Raw genomic sequence first — 22,661 nt, 5'->3', positions numbered from 1 at the left:
AACACATCAGTGAAAGTTTGAAGAAAATCGGACAATCGATGCAAAAGTTATGAATTTTTAAAGTTTTGGTGTTGGAACCGCTGGACGAGGAGACTACTAGAGGTTATGATGTATGAGTGGACAACAATACCAAGAAAATATAAAGAAAATTCTACAAAAATCCATTTTTCATGAACATTACAAATTCCATCAACTTGATATTGACATATGTTAGGGGTAGCAATTATTCCCCCTGCTTTCTGAAAGAGGTTGGTCCATTGCTCTTTCATAATTCTAGAAAAGTGAATTTTTGTTGAATTTCCTTTATATTTTCTTTGTATTGTTGTCCACTCATACGTCATATCCTCTAGTAGTCTCCTCATCCAGCCGTTTCAACACCAAAACTTTAAAAATTCATAACTTTTGCATCTATTGTCCGATTTTCCTCAAACTTTCATTAATGTGTTCTACTAATGTTGCTGCTTTCACTCAATTCACATTGCTTTTTGGGTTTACCTTCCCTTTAATACCACTCAAACTAGGGGATATTTCCTGAACCCCAGCAAATCTTCTCAAAGTTTGTGCAGTCTGAATGCGTGCAGCTCAAACTTTGCATAGTTTGTCATGTGACCAGTCCTCTTTAAATTTGCAGTGCCTCCAAAGCGTGCTCAATAGAATGTATGTGCGTGCATTGTGTACGCAACAATCATTTAATAGCTGTGAGATGGTGCATGCTCTCTTCTTTGTTGTATATGCACACCAGTGACCAAACCTTTCAGAACATATTGAGAACTGAAACTGCATGAGGTTTGGCTGGCAGTGTGAACGGACAAGTAAAATTTTCAAAGAGTCCTCAAAGTTAAACTTTGAGAAGTTTTGCCAGTGCAACCATTTCTAGAATGTGGCCTAGCTAACAAAATTACTGCAACGCAATCTAATGCAGTCTGTTGCACTTTCCTATTTACCTTGTCTAAAGACTTATAAGACATTTGAAGTTAAAGTATGAGCACATGAAATATGCTTGGGGTATAAAGCTGGTAAGCTTTGACATGCAAACAGTGCTCCTCACATCTCTGTTATCTAAACAAATATGTGAATACAATAAACATGCTCAAATGAACTAGCAATGCGGCCAATTATTCTTGTGCCGACAAATAAAAATACCCTGAAAAGATACATTGTGCTGAAATATCCTTTACTTTGATTGTTTGTTCACATTTACATCCCGTGGACATTAAGAAAGCATTACAATGTTAAAAATGAACATGCAACCACCGATGTGACGGACTTCAATACTCAATCGTAACAAAGTACATTTCAAGGACTGATCAATACTGATTTCATCTGTAATAAAATATTACGTATCTAAGGGGTAGTATAGTTTTGGTTGAGATGGGAATTAAGATTTTAACTTCTTCAAAGATTATTAGATACTACTACTGAAATAATCGGTTTTGAAATGGTTGAGACATAAAAGAAACAAAGTAGAACAAAGCAATCCTACTCAAAGGTGGGTCCCACTTTGACCCACCTTTTATTAGAATCTCTTTGTCTTTGGATATCACAACCATTTCAAAACCAATCGTCATCAAATACACTTTAAATTCCTCATAGAATTGTATGCTCTTTTATTATTTCCTACAAAATTTCTCATCATCTCACAAAAAGATTGAAACCTGAAGCCCTGTCTCAACCAAATCAATACCATCCCTTTAAATTCCTTTCAGAATTGATACTCCTGCACATGACTCGGACGAGGCGGGGAACTGTTTCGGGTACCTGCAGCGGCGACCTCAGTTTGACCTTCTCCTTGCCGTGGATGATGTGAACCTCCCGCACGATGCCGTAAGTCTTGTCCGACTGAAATTTTTAACAGTGATCACAGAAGGTGTTCATGCAAGTCGGGATAGATTTTTCCGAGGCAATGCATGACACATAGATGAAGGTACAGACAGGAGTTCCCATACATTTGCAGTTTAGCAAATCTCATATGTTCAAACTTTCCTGAGTACATCTACATCTTTCTACATCTACATTGTATATATGCATGTGATAAAATCGTTGATAGCTATTTACATTTTGAACACACAGTGTCAAAAAATTAATCTTATTAGCTACATTTAGTGTTTTCTTTATGTCACACATGGTTAGCTGGCATATCATCTTTTTTTTTTTCAACTTACTTTCATTTGTGAAATTAGTTCAGTACATTACCTGTTTAAACATATGTCTTTCTTTATGTCACACATGATTAGCTGGCATGTTATCTTTTTTTTTTTGTTCAACTTATTGTCATTTATGAAATTAGTTCAGTATATTAGCCGTCTAAACATAAGTTTTTATATCATAATTGCACACACAGAGTTAGTGCGTAAGAATAATGAACAAATTATTAGTACTCAATCTGTGTAAATACAATGAATGCTTTATACATGATTGAGTCTGCATTTTTTTAATTGAAGGAAGAATATACTTTCTAACTTTACTTCTGAAATCATACCATTCAAAACTGTCAAACAGCATGTCTTTATATTGTGGCAATAATCATGAATAATTGATCATGTCACTGACATACAACAGAATTCTGACTTATTCCTTGAAAGGAATTTTTCAAATTGTTGTACTATACCATGATACACACAAGGGTTTGATGAAAATCATTATACAAGTACAGAATGCTGCAGTAGAAATTTGAGTAATAAAATGTTTTCTTTCCACTTTTTTACATTAAAAAAACAAACAGCTTGTGTTTCATAAGACTATTCCATGCAGAGAAAAATGGTAAACTTAGCTCTTTTTTGGTATGTAATGGCAGAAAGTTGAAATCAGAATTGCAGAAATTCTTTTAATCACTAACTACATGTATGCACAGATTTTGCATCATTATATGAAAAGACCACTACTACAAATAATGTACATGTAACTGCAAGTTTCTTCTACATAGATGTGAAGAACAATGTACTTAATGCAATATATTCCATGGAATACAAATCCACTCTGTGTTCAAGTTATAAACTACAAAAGGAAGAGCAAAGCCAAATAATTGAAATGGTAAGAGTTTCATGCTAATCAGACAATATTACAAAATTTACAGAATTTTTGAGATTGATGTATTTCATTTTGTGAAACAGCTCCAACTGTCACAATCATCTAGTATGCAAATTAGACTACGTGTAAATTTTTCTACACGGTCCATATTTACACAAACAGGTGAATCCTGAACAATCACAAAATTTCTTCAATAGGGCCCTAATGCCTAAAACACTACAATATCCACTTTATGGTATAAAAGGCAGTTGCCATGGACACACCTGTTAAAACTGACTGCGGCCATTGCAGTTGAAACAAAGAGAAACTTTTTGTAAAAGATTGTATGCATTTGCAGACTTGCAGGTTAATGACAATCAACTCCACCAAAAGTGGGCCTCACCTTACTAATAGATATTCTTCACTTTACACCATTCTTTATGCGCTATTTGTGACTCGCTACAACAAAAGAACCCAAAAGTCGGGGAGGTTGATTTTCTGATAATGACATTAATTAGACTTCAATTGCATGTATAACACGACTCATATAAATACTCAGTTGTGGAGATATCGATGATTTTATGAGATTAAGTTGAGTGGTCTAGGAAATCAGCGTTTCGAGAAAACCACCTTCAAAGTTTTCCTTCTGACGCAATAGTGATCAAGGGGAGGTAAGACGGTATTCATCCCATGACAATAGAAGGTATGCTCCCAGTGTAGCAACCTCCACAATGTTCATTCAAGATTTCAATAGCACCAGCGGTCTACGCATGACCAATCAGTAACCAGGATGCCACATACTGACCAATAGATCACTCCTTTGTTGCTGGGGGCGGAGTCTATCTGCGGTGTAAATCCAAATCTTTGCACACATTTCTGCTCTGTTTAAACTCAGAAAATTATGGCCTGGAAAAACGTTAATTACTTGCCTTTTCTTTGATCATCTAGCTTTGAAATTTTGGCAGATAGAAGAAACAATAGACTACAAAATTATGTCAAAAACCGAAAGTCAATGGTTTTGACCGATTTTGATGATTTGATTTCAAACTCAATTTTCTCGGCTCAACCATTAGCGACTTTGGATCCTTCTGATGTGGCAGGTCACATTTGTGTACAGATGAGTAGTTGAGAAATTCCTGCGTTTTTTTTTTTTTTTTTTTTTTTTTTTTACATGCTTCATGCTTTCATTTAAGTATCTTTTTTGTTTGTTTTCTTGTTTAAAAAAAACTTGCCTGGGAAGAAGAAGGTGTGAGTGGATAAAGGGAAGTCCCCGCAAGAGCCGGGATCAAGTTGGTCAAAGAGCGAAAGCCGTCGACCTACACGTATTTCACATCATTTCAAACACACAGAAACACAGAGAGAGAGAGAGAAAGAGCAATTGCAAAATACATGCATGAAATGATAAAAGGAACAAAATTATTTATAAAATATGACATTATCATACTAGACAGGAGGCTGAATTTGAAAAAAAAAAGAGGTGTGCCTTATGACAGTTTCAAGATAATTACACTTGTAAAGAGTGTGTGAACATTTTTATAAATAGGCAACACAGATATACATAGCATCAAGCAAACCTATGATGTATATACTTAAGTGAAAATGTTGGTTATAGAGTAGCTATGTGATGCAATTATATATGATATTATTTTCTCTTTTATCCATACAGCGAATGATGTGCATAAATGAATATGGTGCAAAGCGTATAAAGTTAATTCACTATTAGCAGTTCATCCTCGATAATTCTGAAACTGCAGCAAATGATTGTGATACGTGGTGTGAAGTTACAGATGGAAAGTCAGTCACTAAAAATGGAATACAAATAATTAGCAACCATGAGTCACACATAAAAAAGGCAATCTTCAAATGGTTATCACTGTCAGTCCTGTGAGTATACTACAATCTGATAGTTAGCAAAATCTAAGCTTCAACTGTAAAAAATTGAACCTGTATGGGTGTGGTGGTTGGCAAAGCATTGCATCATGGGAGAACTGAATGGCATGATCTTACATGATGGATTATTCATAAAACCAGTGCAATTTCATGTGTACTTTGGTGTTGACTCTATGCAGAACACACGCAAATCGTAAGTTATGACACCTTTAAAGTACAGCTTTAATATGGTATCTGTTGATTATTTTGCAAAAGAAAAAGCAAAAGTAATATTAACGCTACATAATTATAGTGGCAGCCCTTTTTCAAAGTCTCCCCACTCCCACACATTTACATTCATAGGGGCAAATAATAAATAGAAGTATGCTGCTTTTCTTGGAATTAATGATGCAAATTCAAAACCACAAGCAGGCAAAAAAAAACTAGAAATGTCGCTACAGCGACTGGATATACCCCGCCAAACAACATTTCATAAGCTTTGGTCAAAAAACTGAGGAAGTAGTTAAATCCGCAAGATCTTTCCTTGATCTTCTGCCATTAATATGCCGTTACCATGGCAACGTACTTTCAGGTACTGTCGAAAAATGCGTCTTGCACATCTACAACCAAAGGCACACATCTGTACCAAGTTTCATGGAAATTGGGCAAAAACTGAGGAAGTAGTTTGCAACACAAAATTTTCCATCATTTTGGCTCATAATATGTGAGCTGTTACCATGGCAACATACTTTTTGTCACTGTCAAGAAATGTGTCATGCTGACCTATATCCTAAGACAAACATTCAATATGAATTCCATGAGAATTGGAAGAACACTGATGAAGCAGTTTTGCCATGAAGCATTTTGCCCTATATTTTACCAATAACATGCCGTTACCATTGCAACGCACTTTTTGCCACTGCGGAAATATGTGTCTTGCACATTAACATATTCAGATGAACATCTGTACCTACAGGATGTAATTTCATAAAAATTGATCAAAAACTGTGGGAGGAGTTCGCGACGCAAGATTTGTACCCATTTTTGCACATAATATGCCGTTACCATGGCAACGTACATTTGGGTACTGTCAAAAAATACGTCTTGCACATCTACAACCCAAGGCACACATCTGTGCCAAGTTTTATGGGAATCGGTTGAAAACTGAGGAAGTAGTTCGCGACGCAAGATTTGCAACGGACCGACCGCCCGACCGTCCGCTGATTCCTATATACATTTGTAGCCCCTTCAAACTTCGTTTGGCGGGGGTATAAAAAAAAAAAAAATCACACGTAGCTATTTAATTTATAATTGCCCTGAGCCAGCGAAGCTTTTTTTCTTCTATAAACCAAACATTACCTTAAAACCTGAAAATCTGATAATTCAACTTGATGGTTAGCAACAAAAGGAACAAAAAACAGAAGTCATATCATCTAAGACAAAATGGTAATAATTTGTAGCGATGGTTGATACACTGATTCCTATTCTATGTTACAGCTGTACTTTGCAATGGTGCTGTAATATTGCCTCGTATTCTATATAAAAATTGCACTTTGTAACCTAGACTGTAAGAATGAGTTAGAGAGCTGTATAAACTCTGGTGAAGCATGCACAAAACCATATGGAAAATAAAAAGCCAGCCATCCAATCTGACCTCTAGGGTGACCCCGTTCTGGTTGATGTCCTGGGAATCAGTCTCTGTCTCAATGCTGGACATGCAGGACACGTGGGACTTGGTCCGGCAGTACTTGGACGGCTTGACCACGTCCTCCAGGTCATCCAAACTGGACATACAAGAGATAACGCAAGACAAATACATATTTCAAGGGACATATGCATCGTATTTCTGTTGCAAGAAAATAACTCAACACAAGAATCATTTATCTGAATTTAATATGCCGTGCCTTCATCCATATGGGATTAGAACCATCTCAATGGCTGTCAGAGAGAAGCTCGATATCTGTCTAGCAGTCAGGAGGTCATGGGTATGAATCCCACCTGAGTGTGTATGCCCATAATTTTTATCATGGCTGTTACTCAAAACACAGAATAATCAGTGTGTATTTACATCAATGAAGGGCAATTGCTGCAAGGTTGGAAATTATTCGAGTCATACATTTCTAGGTCAATGCCACCAAACGCTTACAGTTGACTGTTGAAAATATACAGTGTAGTTCGAAATAAAAATAAAAATCAGATTGGCAGACACTTCTTTTCAAAAAGGACAAAGAGTAAGCGGAGAGTTTTTAAAGTTTGGATTTTTAAAACTGCAATGTTATACATACTGTCAAACCAGAAATTTTCGTGCACATAAAACTTTGGTGAATTTTGTGAGGAGCCAAGACTTACAAATGGAAAATGCACATGAAAGTTTTTGTCTACATAATGCACTGAATGCAAGTACAATGCTGTACACCATTCAAGTACAAGCAAGTTGCCTTGTATTGCTGCTGTAACAGTAGAAATAGCACAAAATCAAATATGATTGCAACTGCACTTCAAATCTAACGAATCAAAATGAATCCTCTCTGATACTGTCATATTTTGTTTACTCAGTAGTATACTCGTAATCTATTCGTGGTCAGAAATTCATGAAAGTTCCAAGCCGTAAAAAAGTCTGTTGGCTCCAATTAGTAAAAGTTTCATGCTGTGAATGTTTCTGGTTTTTCAGTAATAATCCCAGGACAGCCTGCTCACCCTTCAGCCTCGTCACTGTCCTCCGTGCCCATGCTGTCGGGAGTGTCCCGACCTCGGGCTTCAGAATTCTCTCCCAGGGGGAGGGGCGGGACAGCCCGACTGGGGGCCACCATTCCACCGTTGATGGGCACCAGACTCAGGCCGACAGCTTCAGCCGTTTCCTGGACATAGAGAAGACAGGCGACAAAAAAAAAAAAATGGTATTCAATGGTTTTCCCTTTTGTTGCAAGGCATGTCACACCCTACAAGGCCACATACGTACATACATACACTACGCGTATCTCTTTTCTACAGGCTTCATTCCCTCATTTTCAAGAATTCAAGCCAATAAACCAATTTGTTACCTCAACGGGTTCCTCATCTGGCGTTCCAAATCCTACATAGCAGCAATTTCTTTTTTGCCACCTTCCACTCATTGTCTGGAATTCTACCACAGAAACTGATCATTTACATAAAGTTGGTTTACCCCATTGTGTCATGTCCTACCTACCATGTAGAGGCAATGTGCTTAAAAGGTATCTGCTTCAATCTACTGTACTGTAAAACGAGGAATTTTCGCGTGCACTTTAATTTCGCGAATTTCGCGAGCGCCAAGATTCGCAAACTTAAAATGCACGCGAAAGTTCTTGTTTACACTATATGCATTGAACGCCAGTGGCACTTCGCGAAAATTTCATGCCACGAAAAAGGCTGTCAGCTCCAATTCGTGAAAATTTCATGCCGCGAATATATCATGTTTTACAGTATACACCAAATATTTCGCAAGGTTTTTATTTTCGCAATTTTCGCGAGTCAGCTGCTATTTGTGAAATTAAAAACACATGAAAATATTGACTCTAATGCCGATATGAATGTGACGTACATGTATACATTTCTCCATTCAGAACAGGAGTCCACGATCTCGAATTTAACCCCTTGCGAAATTGTCGGGAAGTCTCGATTCACAAAAATTTAGACTCGTGAAATATATAGCGTATACAGTAAACGATCTTTAATGTTCATGCAAAAAAAGCTTATAACCCATGCTAGGCACATATGCCACCTTCTGTTTCAACTACTATTCATTTGGGTCTTCAATTATGCAATACCATGTACATTCTTTCTCTGTACAGACCACAGAATAACTCCAGGCTTGCATAATTTACACATTAACAGCTACCATCCATCTATTTCCATACGCAAGCAAAACAATGATAGTGTGATTCTCCATGAGCAAATCATAACTGAGAAATGCCAATAAATGTGTGGTACAATGTGAAAGTGCTTAAAAATAGATGATGCGAATAAGACCCTCTGACTGCTTCTCCAAAGTGAGGGAAGGTACAGTTGTACGACCCTGCATACACGTGTAGATTACTTTATAGCAGAAGATTTTATGGCTACTTACAATGAAGGCTGCTGGCACAAGTAGTCTTGCGTTCAGCCCAGTCGTATTCACGATCTTGGTGGGAGCTTCTTGGACATTCCTCATTATCTGAGAAAGATGCGTTAACAAATAATGCTCACAAATAAATTAGCTGCAACACTTTTTATACATTTACACAGTGCTATAAATATTAAATACTATGAAAGCAAATTCACTGTAAATACTGAACTATATATCGCACATTGATTATATAACTTCGTAAGAAGGCCTCTTCATTTCTCGGTCAAGCCGTTTTAACAAATCAGACCATCTTGCATTTGCACTACTAATGAAAGTGTCTCCACTGGCGAGCAACTTGTCTATGGTTGACTACGTATCTATATCACAGGTAAATTACGGCTGTTTTTTGTGTATTCTAGCTGTACACAAATTTGATTTCCAGGGTATTGGTACACTTTATCATCTTGATATTCACCATCAGTGGAAGACTATGAAGTAGTCAGTGACGGTATTCAAGTTTGTTTCAGAAGTCAAATTTGGCATGCAGGGGCCTGAAGTCACAAAGTTAGGTAGTTTTAATCAAATCCAAGGCTAAAATCTAATCCATGGATTAAAATAAGCGTGTAATAGGCGTATCTAGCACAATCATATATTGGCGCGCACTCATTTTTGGACATCTGCTGGCATACTCGATGAGTCACTTGCATTGACGCAATTGAGATTTACAAATATTCACAAAGGACTAGATTTAAACTGCCTTTGTAAATTCTGGCTTAGGTGTTTTATGGAGGCTGATCCTCACCTGCAGCTGGGGTTGTGGGACAGTGCTGAATGCGTCGGCAAGGTCCTTAACCACACCCAGCGACACCGGGGTCACCGATAACTGCAGCTTGTCCTGCGAACTGATGATGATGTAGTTGGCCATCGTCTCCACGTCCGTAACCTCCGTGTCACTGTCAAGGTCATCTGGGCAAAGGTCATAGGGAAAATAAGACTTGGTGTCAAATGACATTCATTTCTTATATTGCAGCTTGATTTACAATGTGCATGTGCATTCAACTCTTCATGTGCCACCTTCGCAGAATCGACTCATTCAACGGCATGCCAAGTTTTGCATATTTTAGCTGAAATGCACAAACCTGCCCAAACAGATCTGTTCAATAAATTACCAAATGCTGCAGTACATGCTTTGGGGAAAACATTCTGTATTTCAAATCCATGTAATTGTTTAGAATATAGATTTTTGTTATACTGGAGATGCAATGAGCAAAGTTGAAGAGAAATAAAACAAGTTTTGCTTTGAAGTAAATTTCGACAAATCTATGATTATTTTTCTCTGAAAGGACCAGTAGCTACTATCATTCAGGCATGACTTTTGTACAGAAAACAGTGTCAGAAACTTAGAATTTACTAAAAAATCCAATTATTTACGTTGAAGAAGAACAATTTGCGCTATTTTTCTTTTCATTGCACCACGCACTATACTGAATCTTATTATACTGCCCTCTACAGTTGACCTACTGCCAGTGGAAGGGGTGTCCTCACCTCTTGGTTCGGAGCTTCCTGCTGAGTAGGAGTTCCTGGCTGATGATGATATGCCACTGTCAGAGTGACCAGCATTCAACCTGTTCCCCAGTGGTAGTTCCATCCTACCTCCTCCATCGCACTCTGTCCGCCCTTTTTGTTCACGAAAACAGAATAAGGAAGTATGACCATCAGTGGTGATGTCTTGCTTTGGAGATAGTCACACAAGATGTATATGCCAATGTATAGATTTTGCACACACAAAACTCTGCACATTAAAACTTTTCATTTTTGTACCTACATGTAACTTTTCTGTTACATAAAGAATCTACACTGTATATTTTTGTGTTAGTAATGAAATTTGATGCCTTGTACTCTGTGTGAAAACATGTATCATGCTCTTGAATATTCACCTTTTGGGAATGATTGATGAAATCAAAGGAATAGAAAAAAAGTAATCTCTGTGTCTTGTAAGTCACTTTCAAGGTGTATCCACTTGAATGCATATAGTTTGCAAAATTGATTACTGTAGTACCACTGCAGCAATTCAGTCGAAAATTATCTTCTCAATTTTCATATTCTATATTTCCAAAAGTTTACGACAATTCATGCAGCAATGCCCTGAGAAAAATTAGAAAGTTATTAAAGTTTCATGCATGCAAGAAATTTCTGGTTTTAATAATATCACACTATTCCTTCCCGCTCCATCTGGTACACATGATGTCATTCCCCCTTTTCCTATGATTTGGGACCCCCTTACCTGCTGCCGCCTCCTCCTCCTCCTCCGAGTCGCTGGTGAAGATGTCCCTGAAGACGTGCTCCACCCTGTCAAAGAACCCTCCTTCCGTTTCCTCCTCCTCGTTCTCTGACTTGCTCTCCTGGGGTGGGTGCCTCTCCTCGTCCTGAGGGCTGGCAATATCTGGCAATGAATGATTGATTGAATATTGTGCTGCATTCAACGACAGATGCATTACTAATGAGATGCATGCGCCTGTCAGCAGGTGCGAGAGTACTCTAATACTTAAAAGCTTTGCATTTTGTTCCTGGACAAACTTTGCAGCAACGGTTTATTACTCAACTGTGAGGTGAAAATATATTGCTGTAGCAGACACAGAATGAAACTGTGTCATGTGAAAGCAGGAAAGTATGACATACACTAAATCAGGAAAGAGAAACAGAGAAATTGTGCTGTAGATCTGAGGAGAAATGGTTATCTGCAAAACAGGAAAATAACAATGTTGAAAGGAAAGCAGACAGAGGTAAAGTAAATCAGAATAAAAACGCGGAGGGAAATTGTACAAGAACAAAATGAGAGGATATATTTTTTGACATACATCATAAACAATACTTCTCCTCCTCCTCCTCCTCATCATCATCATCATAATTATCATCATTAATCATCTATCATCACTGTCATCACTCTCATCACTGTCATAACCACCACCACCACCATCAACATCCTTTTCCTTATCATCATAATCATTATCATCATCATCATCATCATCATCATCATCATCATCATCATCATCATCATCATCATTATCATCATCATTGCCACCATCATCATCATCACCATCATCACCATCATCATCCTTGGTTCACATTGTATGTGATCCCCTGCCTACCGCTGCTGAGGAAGCTGCTGCTGTAGTGACCGTCCCACTCCAGCTCTGTCTCGCTGTTGGTGTCACTGTCTGAGTCAGTCTCTGTCACAGGGTAGGACCCGGGACTGTGGACCAGCTGTATGCCTCCATCCACGCTGTCCCTGGGACCCTCTGGGTTCCTGTCCCCCATGCTGAAGCACTTGATGGGGCGGCTCTCTGCTCTTGTTAACTACACAGGAAGGGGATAATTTAACCAAACAAATAAAGAATAAGACATACTGATAGTAGGGACGACATCCATATTCATACAGCGATGTGCACATTGGTCACATACAGTGCTCAACCAAGCCATCATCTGGGGGGGGGGGGGGGGGAGAATGATTTTAAATGATTTTAATACTTCCTGATGGACTGCCTCTTCTGTTTCTCTATTTTTATAATCAGTACAGAAATTTAGTAATGTTAAAATGAAGAATGACAGTAAAGACAAAATCACCAGGAATTTGAGTCTAAACTACAATGCACATTTCATACCTACATCAGCATCTTCACACCATTCTTGAAAACAGCAGTACACTTGTACGTGTCAGATCCCGCATCTCAGCCCCACACTGTCCTTTCTGTGTACAATGGGTATTACATTACCTTTTCCAGCTTCCACATCATGTAAGCCAGCCCAACACAATATAGTTTCTGGGTTAGAAGGGCATTTCAATGCATGTTTTCTTTTCTATAATTGCATCCCACACCTATCTACACAACTATAAAATGTACAACACCCATATCTTGGATCCAAGCCCCACACAGACATTTCCACGTTAGATGAGTGCCATCATTCACTTCCAGGGTGTCAATGACAACATCACTCAAGGATTGCAACAGGGACTCAAAGAACCACACATTACAAGTAGACTTGACTCACCCTGGCTGTGAGTTCCCACAGGCGATAGTCGCCCTCCTTCTCCATGACTGGTTCCAGGACTGGCTCCCATACAGACAGCTTCTCGTTGTAGGAGGACACACCCAGCTGCAGCTCTGCCTCTGATCGCAACTACCCCCATCACAAGAGCGAGCAAAACACATCAATGCAGATAGGATAACATTCAGAAGCTGTTCTTCTGGAGGCACAGAGTTTTCACTAGGTGGTGACATGTCATTTCAAATTCAGTATAATTAAAGCTTTTTAATACGCAACTGCTTTTCGGTCAGAGATGCATGTATATCACTGGATTTCCATCTCTTTCTGTGATAATAGTCATGATCATGCCTTTAATTTTGAGTATTCACTTGGAGAAGCAAGATAAAAAGCCAACACATTGCTGTCTGAGGAACTCAGAGAGTTTAAAAAGTGAAAGTGTAGTTCGTAGACAAGAACTTTCACGCACATTTTCAATTTCAGAAATCTTGGCTCTTGCAAAATTCTCGAAATTAAAATGCATGAATAAACATTCCATTCCATAGAGTATGTCATTGGAGTCTTCCATTTTAAACTTGAGTGCATTCCTCAGAGGAATCTGATCTTGTCTGATGCACAACACCAATAACAAAGGAAGTAAAAAAGAAGAGGAGAGAGAGAAAAAGAGAGAGTGAGAAAGAGAGAGGGAAACAAGATAGAGTGAGAGAGAGAGAGAGAGAGAAAAAAAAGCAAAGAACAAGAGCAAAAGATAGATATGTAGACAGATAGATAGATACAACCTGTAGATAGATAGATAAATAGATAGATAGATAGATAGATAGATAGATAGATAGATAGATAGATAGATAAATAGATAGACAGATAAACAGATAGATAGATAGATAGATAGATAGATAGATAGATAGATAAATAGATAGATAGACAGATAGATAAATAGATAGATAGATAGATAGATAGATATTAGATAGATAGATAGATAGATAGATAGATACTAGATAAATAAATAGATAGATAGATAGATAGATTGATTGATAGATAGATAGATAGACAGATAAATAAATAGATAGATAGATAGATAGATAGATAGATAGATAGATAAATAAATAGATAGATTGATTGATAGATAGATAGACAGATAAATAAATAGATAGATAGATATTAGATAGATACAGTACTGTAGATAGATAGATAGATAGATAGATAGATAGATAGATAGATAGATAGATAGATAGATAGATAGATAGATACAGTGTAGATAAATAAAAAAAGAAAGAAAGAGAGGACACGTCTGACAACACAGCACAAAATATGAGAGTGTTTAAAATCAGAATTCTAACATCCCATTGTTCATGCCTGTATATCAAAGTATGCTAAAAAAATGGACTCCAAAATGCAGCAAGATATCTGCCAACAGGGGGTCACTGGGTACACGCTGAGTTCCATGATAGACCAGTGTGGCTGACGCAAGAGGTATACTCACGTTGTAGGACCAGTCTATGACGGAGCCCTGGAACCCACAGGTGAGTCTCAGGAGGGCCACGTGGTCCAAGTTCTCCTCCAGCTCCAGATGGACCTCCAGGCGCGGGACCTGGACCTGGATCTTCTGACGGGGCACTGTGGACGGCTCCGGGGGAGGGGCGAAGTCCACCATGTTCTTCATGCTTCCTGCAAGGTGGTGGTGGGGTGGGGAGGGGGAGTAGGGAAGAGAGAGAGGAGGGGTGTCAGCACTTGTTTTGAGTACTGGTACCATTTGGATTACTACAAGGATCATGCTTCATTCAAGACTACTGTATACGCCATATATTTACGTAGTGAGTCTACATTTTCACGAATTGGGACTTCCCGACAAGTTCGCGAGTGGATAAAATCACGATTGTGGAGTACAGTCCTGAACAGAGAAATTTATGCGTGCACGAGTCAATTGCCAACATGTTATCACTGTCTTGATTACTGCATACAGCTGAACCTCTCTTATCCGGCCTCCCTTTATCTGGATCTCTCTATTATACGGACGCAATCTCGCCGTGATTTTTTTTTTTTTTTTTTTTTTTTAATAATTATGGGAGGAAAGGGGGATTCCCAACTCCTTGAGAACTCCTACACAAACACACATGTATTACATATTACTTCCAACATGATTAACATACATTACATCAAATTTCCTTCCAAATTGCTTCCCTTCAGACATTTTAACATCCCCAAACATCCCCAAATGTAACAATGAAAAGGTTGCAGTATACACATTACAACATGTGGTACTACAATGGGCTACATCAGTACATGTGTATGTACATGTATATGTACATGTATAAAGCATTGAGTCTCCCGTATCCGGCCAAATCCCTTATCTGGATGTGCCCCGGTCCCGACTTGTCCGGATACGAGAGGTTCAACTGTACATTTTTTTACCTTTCCTCTTGTGGAATCCATGAGAAAAGATGGGTTTAGGTGTCCACATGTCTTCATGTTCATAGTCCTCCAAAAGCTGACGATTACTGGCAGGTTTCTGCATCATAGATTGAAGGGAGAACAAGGAAAAGTAGAAGTTACGCGGTGCGTAATGTATGTCCCCGCCGGAAGTAACATTTTGTAGCAAAATGTACAATACAGGTCAAAAATCAAGGTCAAAGGTCAAAGAAATCAAAGGTCAAAATTCTGTGTAGAAGTTTTGAAGCCCTCACCTGCTGCCATCACATAAAGCAAACGGAATCGAAATCGGGTTAGAAATGGCGAAGGAGTAGCATTTTGTAGCAAAATGTACAATATAGGTCAAAGGTCACAACTGAAATTCTGTGTAAAAGTTTCAAAGCTCCCACATAGTGCTATCATATAAAGCAAACAGAATCAAAATTGGCTCATAAATGACAGAGAAGTAGCAAATTGAAGATTTTGATCACACACGGACGCACACACGGACACATGGACACACACACGTACGGAGCCCGTTTCATAGTCCCCTGCTTGAACTCGTTCGGCGGGGACAAAAAATGGTTGAAGAATAAATGTGAACAGGTTTACTCGACTGTGCTATCCTTTAATAATATTCAATCGGCTTCATTATCGGGGACTACATTCATGTCTTTATTACTATACAGCAATATTTGCACTTCTCTTCACTTCTCTAGGATAGTGATACACAGAATATCCAGCACAATGACCATACTCTTTACACAAAACACAAAATAGATTCAGGGGGGGGGGGGGAAATGTGCAGGTGTTTTAACAGGTGTCTTTGTATTACAAAAAGGACATATGAAACTTGATTAGCAAAACCAGATATGAGTGAGATAACTCTATACTTACTGTCCTAACAACATTTTCGTACTGCACTTATGACATTTATTCATTGTGAAATCCACTTATTTTGTTGATTATTGTCATCCAGTTATTCATACAAATTAATATACTTTTAATACAAATTCCTACAATGATGCTGTTTTCGGTCTGACTGTGATGTCATCTGTTCTGTCTGAATTTTACTCTTTTCACTATAAAAGCCAACTATTCTAAACGTGATGTGCACTTCCACTTCAAGTTAGTTTAAATTGCCCTGAACTATTGTGAAGGGCTCTCCCCTTACCTGGGTGACCGACGTGAGAGCTTCGACCACGCCCCTGACGACGTAGGCAACACGGGGCGACACGTGGAGACAGATGTCGGTGACGTCGGCTGTCATCATGTCACCCTGCTCGGCGTTTGTCACCCTGGTGAAGGTCACAGCACAGGGCTCTAGAACCTGCATGGTGACAATTAAAGGAAGTGTAACCCTTGACACCTGGACCTGAATACTCAACAAAGACACCAAAACAATGCTAGATCCACAAACGATGACACAATAAACTGCGGAATAAAATCAGTGATGCTATATTTTCACTATAAATTAGTCTTAAAAACCAATAGCAACAGAAAATTCTTGATGATAAAAATAATCCTGCAATTAACAGCACAAACTACACAGCTCAAATTAATAATTCTCCGTCATCTTTTTTTATTTTTAATGGCAACTGATTGATAAAAATTAATTGCCAAGTTTTTGAGGAGTCTTCCGCAGAATCCGGTAGACTTGACGCTTTGCAAGCAGTATGCAATGACACTCACCTCCCTCTGATTAGATCTTCTGTAAATACTGACTTGGGGAAAACATTTTGAAAACTGTAAACGAGTGCGTACCTGGTAGGCCGTCTTGAGCGCCTGAGAGTAGACGCAGGAGAAGAGCTGCATGCTGGAGAGATTGGCCACAATGTGCTGCTGAGTCTCGGAGCTTTGGTACTCAAAGTTACCCACCGTCTGGGAGAGGGTGGGGTAGAAAGTGGAGGGGGATAGCAGGACAGAAATATGGTGGTAAAATGGGAAAATATGCCTCTTTATCCATCACACATTTACCTAGAAGGCACTAGGAACAATATCTAGAACCACTGCTCTGTATGTTTATTTGAGTGTAGGAGATAGCATAATGTCCACTTGTATAAAAGTGAAAAGATGTGTCATATTATGTGTATTACATCAATGAATTGACTTCTGGCACTAAAATGTACAATGTACAATATACATGTATGCACCTGTTGGTAAATCTAGTTGATGCAACCAAGGTTGCAAAAAAAAAAAAAAAATGTGGGGGTGGTACTATATCAAATTTGCATTATGTTCAAGCAGAACACTCTAAATAAACTTGAAACTGAATTTGAATCAGAGAAGACCTAGAGTTGTATAATTTGTACATCAAGGCCAGTCACAAGTGGCCACAGGCACACTGCACCACTCATACAAAGGGGGTGGAGGAGGGAGGGTTGGGCAGAAGGAGTCGTTACCTGGAATACTAGACACTGGCTGTTCTGGCTGGTGGGTTCATCAAATAGCACGACCTCTGGCCTCCGCAGCCGACCTATGACCTGCAGTGACCTCCGAGGGGGTTCTCTGGGAGCTGGTGCCTCTAGGTTCAGACCCTCTGACCGGCTGACGCTCTGACCAACTGGACCTTGGACAGACAGTGTTCTGCAGGGACGGGGGGAAGGGACCAACATACAGAGCATTTGGCAACTTTCCACATATCAGGCAAGTTTAAAAATATTTCATTCTAGTTCTGATTAATATTTTCTGCATTTGTCTCTGCATTTGTTACTTTTTCATACAATCAAAAACACACTCCCCGTCATCTTTCTGTTGCCATTTCAGCTTCACTGTTGACTGAGCTGAGTAGAAGGATGAATGACATATTCAGTAAAAGTTTGAGGAAAATCTGATCATCCACTTGGATGTTTTGAATACAGCGTGTATCTCAAAGTTTGGGTTAATTCCATGTGCTTAGTTCTCTAGATGGGCACTCTACAATGAATCATGATGTCACAATAGTAGAAACAGATTTCACAAGTCTTAATCTTTCTTTATGTCCACATTGCTCTTACTTTTTTAATGCAACATTGTATTAAAGGGAAATATTGTTGTCCATGTCTTCTGAGGGCAATAGGTCATTTGCTTTTTCAGTGATCCAGAAAAAAAAAAACCTTGGTATTCTAAATGCTATAATATTACAAACTATCATGGAGTTTGCTTTAATCCACAGGTATATTTTGGGAAACCTCCCCTTTGATATCTACTGGTAAGATGGCTGCAAGAATTGTAGCTCCACTTCCCTCAAACTGTTTTATACACTGATACATTTTTGTACATATTTCAACCAATATTAACTTTCTGACTTAAACATTGAGGCTCCCTTGACATGCCTGGCATGAGAACATTGCATGGTACTCCTAAAATTTGAGGACTGAACAGGGAGCAGTACCTTGATGTCTGTCTGGACGTCTGGCCCACACTCGGACTCAGCGGCGACTCAAGCTTGCTCTGTGTGAGGGCGCTGCTCAGGAAGTTGTAGACGGCAAGAAGATAATGCACGAATATGTTCACCCTCACACCATCAATGGTGAACTCGACTGGAAAGGAAGCAAATTTTGAAAACAGAATCAACTTGGTTTAAATGACTTCACTTTCACACTGTTTCAATTCATTAACTTACTGCACAATTATCAGATAGATTGTATTTACTGAAACACACCATAACAGTTAATCTTTTTGTTCTCCCATAAGTTTTTATGAATATCTGATATTTTGTAGTTATATGAATATGAAGATAATGACTGAGAATACTACATTTGGCATATACTTCACAGTGATTTTATTTTTATGTAAATTTCACAAGTCATGTGATATACAATGTATGTGAAATCAACATGTCAAAAATCTGCCTCTATTCACACAAATACAATGTATAGCATCAACATGGTGGAAGATTGCAATCCTTGCTTTTTAGGAAGGAATATGCTCTGTACTTACCCATATTTGTCACTCCAGCAATGTGATTTGCAATAGGAAATTCTACCATCTACAAACTGGCCTCAATTCAATTCTCAATTCACACAGTATTAGGCTTGCAAAAAAAAAAAAAAAAATACATATATATGGCATATAAGAGTCTAAGTTTCAATTTTTTTTCTTTTAATTCAATTAATATGCTTTATTTCCATCCAACAAAAAGCAATACATAACACAAAGTATACATGACAATTTATACTGTTTGACAATTTGTAAGAAGTACAATTCATAAAGTATGATACAGAATATACAACCATGTCTACGAATTATTATATATTTAATGAGACTTCCAGAAAAATGCATACTTTCTAATGGTGACAAACTGAATACAGCGACGGAACAGAGTGATCTACTGAAAGTCAGAGCTTGTAAGAAGTGGAATCACTTGAAAAACAATACGCCAATATCGTATATATGCAAAATTGATCTGTGCACAGTTTCAACTTACTGTTTGCATTTGATTGGCATCTTGGGTGAATGTGACCTCAATCATGGGGGTGACCTTGGTTGATGGTGGGCTAGATGGGGTGGTGCGCAGACGAGACTTCTTGCTGCTCTTTAGGATCAACCTACAAACAGAAAATGGTTACAAATTTGGCACTGAGAATGACAAAATCTTACTACGGGTGATGGAAAGGGAAACGATTGACACATACGTCATCATTAGATAACCAAAGTTAATCACAATGTAGATGCAAATTAGCATTTAGGGCTTGGAAGGAAAGGTTCAATTCATCTCATATTCCCCTTAACTCACTGAGGACGAGTCTCAAGTATACTCGGGCAGGTGTCTATGGAAAATGCATGTTGTAGCAAAATCAGTCCCATCCTCAATGGATTAAAAAAAAAAAAAAACCATGACAGAAGGCTATCAAAAAATGTCATGACATTAAGATTTACACACAGTAACCTATAGCTTATCTTTGCTTTGCGTCAACTCAACACTGGAGTAAACTACACATACCAAATTGTCATTAAAAGACTGAAGACAATGTTTCGGGGTGATATAATAACAACAGTGTATACAAAATTAAAGTATCTTGTATGTCTAATGACTGCTTGTCATACGCTTCAAATATGGATTCTCCATAGCAATATCATAGATGTTGAATTATCTTGATCTGTATTTCAGATTTGGATTCTAAATATTTTTCTCCCTGATAGTTTCGTCTATGTAGTTTTATGTGTAGTGTAGTGTTGGATATTGCTTTATGCAGCAATAATGATTTAGATTCTGCCTCTTGTTGTATATGATGTATCCATGTTCTACATGTACATCCAGGCCTCGAATTAACCGACGGCCACCGACGGCCATGGCCGTCGGTGCCCCTCTCGTTGGCCGCAATGCCCTTTCTTCCGTGATCAAAGTTACGGCCAAAAAAATGTGCCCTTTTTCTTGTGGCCGTGGTGCCCTTTTAGAATGAAAGTTCTTGTTTATGACGTATAATATGCCCTTTCTCAAAGTCTACACTTCAATAAGCTTGAACAAATTTCCTCATCTCGAATATCATACCTTCTGTTCAGTTCACTCGCGTCCCAATATCTGATTCAAACTCAACGAGACGTTAACGTGTACGTACACACTTGTACTTTAATATGTACGTACGGTACGGCCGGCCGACCGGCTTTTTGACCGTTCCGACTGCCTCCGAGTCCGCAGCGCAGCGGCCATAGAGTTACTAGCTAGGTAGTGTATTCTTAGTGTGCCCGCGCGTACGTACGGAAGTACGTTGATGGTGTCCGTACGTCGAGTGTCGCAATCAGCGGTGAGCGCGTGCTTATGTGCATGCGTGTGTTACTGTGGGAATGCGGCTATTAAGTCGTCTGGAGCAAGTGGTCGCAAGCCATGTGCCAGGCATGTCGGACGGCTATGAGAATTGCCATCTCTCTCGCTCTGCATTCATGCCCGCATGCTCAAAGTAAATGTGATCGAGGGCACGCATGCGAAAAAAGTGAAATGAAATGTAAAAAAATTATGCAGATCCCCCACCCCCGTAACACTGTATGTGAACATGGGTTGGCTGGTTAGTTGAAAGTGTTCCTCAAAGTGCCCTTTTTGTTCCTCAAAGTGCCTTTTTGTTCCTCAAAGTGCCCTTTTGTTCCTCAAAGTGCCCTTTTTGTTCCTCAAAGTGCCCTTTTTGCTCCTCAAAGTGCCCTTTTTGTTCCTCAAAGTGCCATTTTCGTTCCTCAAAGTGCCCTTTTTGTTCCTCAAAGTGCCCTTTTCGTTCCTCAAAGTGCCCTTTTTGTTCCTCAAAGTGCCCTTTTTGTTCCTCAAAGTGCCCTTTTCGTTCCTCAAAGTGCCCTTTTTGTTCCTCAAAGTGCCCTGTTTGTTCCTCAAAGTGCCCTTTTGTTCCTCAAAGTGCCCTTTTTTGTTCCTCAAAGTGCCCTTTTTGTTCCTCAAAGTGCCCTTTTTGTTCCTCAAAGTGCCCTTTTTGTTCTTAAAACTGCCCCTTAGAAAAAGTGTGCCCCCCTTTACAGGAAAAAGGGGCACCTTCAAAGAAAAAAGAGCACATTTAGTTGATCCTCCAAAAGGTGGAGGGGCACTGTGTACCCCTGCCCCCCCCCCCCCCCCCCCCCCCCCCCCGGAGAGCTGCCCCTGTGCTCCTTCCAGGCCCTTTTTGTACTTTCAGTTGCCCTTTCTAGTGCAAAATCGGTCCCATTCTCCTAAAAAGGGGGCACATTTTGATGGTGCCCCAAAAAGTATGGGGGGGGGGGTATGTGCCCCCTGCCCCTGTTTTTTGTAAATCCGAATATTCTAACGTTGATTATTCCGAAGCGGTATTAAAACCAGGGCCCTTTCTAAAAAGATTTATTACAATGCAACTAATGATGCAACTGAAAAAAATCAAATGCAGGTGATATCAAATCACACGCAACTTTTGCATTTAAACGCAATTGCGTTGCTGAAAAGACTTGCGTTTGATAATCATATGAAACTAGAAAATAATTGTTACGAACCTGAAACTCAATTGCGTTTGAACGCAACTCCAAAAATCAAATGCAAGTCCATCAAATCACACGCAACGATGCATTTAAACGCAAGAGCGTTGCAGAGAAGACTTGCGGTTTTTGTACGAAACTAGAAACTGCGTTTAAATAAATCTCTATACATCTACGGAAATGACGGAAGTGCGTTATTGTTGAAAAGATTTGCATTATTTTTTTTTCATTTCGTAAGCAAAATTAAAAATTAAACGCAACTCTGAAAATCAAATGCAAGTCCATCAAAACACATGGCACGCTAAAAAGACTTGCGTTTGATAATCACACGAAACTGGAAAATTGTAGGAAACTTAAACTCAATTGCGTTTAA

At 38.9% G+C, this 22,661-nt stretch overlaps 1 protein-coding gene across 1 annotated transcript in view; it reads right to left on the bottom strand.

Annotated features, from left to right (window-relative positions):
* The window catches only part of LOC140242987 (intermembrane lipid transfer protein VPS13A-like), a 150,797-nt gene that overhangs the window by 39,343 nt on the left and 88,793 nt on the right, over positions 1-22,661 (bottom strand). Inside the window, exons 36-53 of the mRNA XM_072322727.1 lie at positions 19,797-19,917; positions 18,762-18,904; positions 17,953-17,974; positions 17,791-17,910; positions 17,153-17,269; positions 16,563-16,718; positions 15,392-15,488; positions 14,463-14,647; positions 12,989-13,117; positions 12,088-12,295; positions 11,223-11,381; positions 10,484-10,615; positions 9,741-9,904; positions 8,960-9,046; positions 7,573-7,733; positions 6,530-6,659; positions 4,239-4,322; positions 1,759-1,839 (exon numbers count right to left, since the gene is read on the bottom strand). Of these exons, the coding sequence (XP_072178828.1) occupies positions 1,759-1,839; positions 4,239-4,322; positions 6,530-6,659; positions 7,573-7,733; positions 8,960-9,046; positions 9,741-9,904; positions 10,484-10,615; positions 11,223-11,381; positions 12,088-12,295; positions 12,989-13,117; positions 14,463-14,647; positions 15,392-15,488; positions 16,563-16,718; positions 17,153-17,269; positions 17,791-17,910; positions 17,953-17,974; positions 18,762-18,904; positions 19,797-19,917 (2,296 nt within the window). The remainder of the gene's footprint in view (positions 1-1,758; positions 1,840-4,238; positions 4,323-6,529; positions 6,660-7,572; positions 7,734-8,959; positions 9,047-9,740; positions 9,905-10,483; positions 10,616-11,222; positions 11,382-12,087; positions 12,296-12,988; positions 13,118-14,462; positions 14,648-15,391; positions 15,489-16,562; positions 16,719-17,152; positions 17,270-17,790; positions 17,911-17,952; positions 17,975-18,761; positions 18,905-19,796; positions 19,918-22,661) is intronic.

This window comes from Diadema setosum, chromosome 19 (genome assembly GCF_964275005.1).
Source record: "Diadema setosum chromosome 19, eeDiaSeto1, whole genome shotgun sequence".
Classification (NCBI taxonomy): Eukaryota; Metazoa; Echinodermata; class Echinoidea; order Diadematoida; family Diadematidae; genus Diadema; species Diadema setosum.
The sequence above is the reverse complement of the archived record's forward strand: the minus strand, read 5'-3'. Positions and strand labels throughout refer to the sequence as shown.